Raw genomic sequence first — 267 nt, 5'->3', positions numbered from 1 at the left:
CCGCTGCCTCTCGCCAACGGGACCCCAACGTAAACATGTGGAAACGTCCCCATCTCGGGGTCGTGCGGATTCCGGACTCACCGATGGTGGGTTTCAGGCACGGCTCAAACGCACCATCAGTGAACCTCAGCAGGAGGCTGCGGGGAAAGAAACCGAGAACTCAGCCCGATGTCGAGAGCGCCCCGCCCGCACGGCCCACACGGCCAGCACCTGGACTTCCCCACGGCGCTGTCTCCGACTAGAAGCAGCTTCAGGGTGAGGCCTGCA

The 267-nt window shown here is 64.0% G+C and overlaps 1 protein-coding gene across 1 annotated transcript in view; it reads right to left on the bottom strand.

Moving 5' to 3' along the window:
- Positions 1-263, bottom strand: part of LOC104628797 (ras-related protein Rab-18-B-like) — a gene marked incomplete at its 5' end in the record, with an annotated part of 5806 nt that extends 5543 nt beyond the window's left edge. The window contains 2 exons of the mRNA XM_010297493.1: positions 82-137; positions 211-263. Coding sequence (XP_010295795.1) covers positions 82-137; positions 211-263 — 109 coding nt within the window. The remainder of the gene's footprint in view (positions 1-81; positions 138-210) is intronic.
- Between the last annotated feature and the right edge of the window lie 4 nt (positions 264-267).

The sequence above is a fragment of the Phaethon lepturus genome, unplaced genomic scaffold, assembly GCF_000687285.1.
Source record: "Phaethon lepturus isolate BGI_N335 unplaced genomic scaffold, ASM68728v1 scaffold49481, whole genome shotgun sequence".
NCBI classification, from domain to species: domain Eukaryota; kingdom Metazoa; phylum Chordata; class Aves; order Phaethontiformes; family Phaethontidae; genus Phaethon; species Phaethon lepturus.
This window is presented reverse-complemented; position numbering and strand designations above follow the sequence as displayed.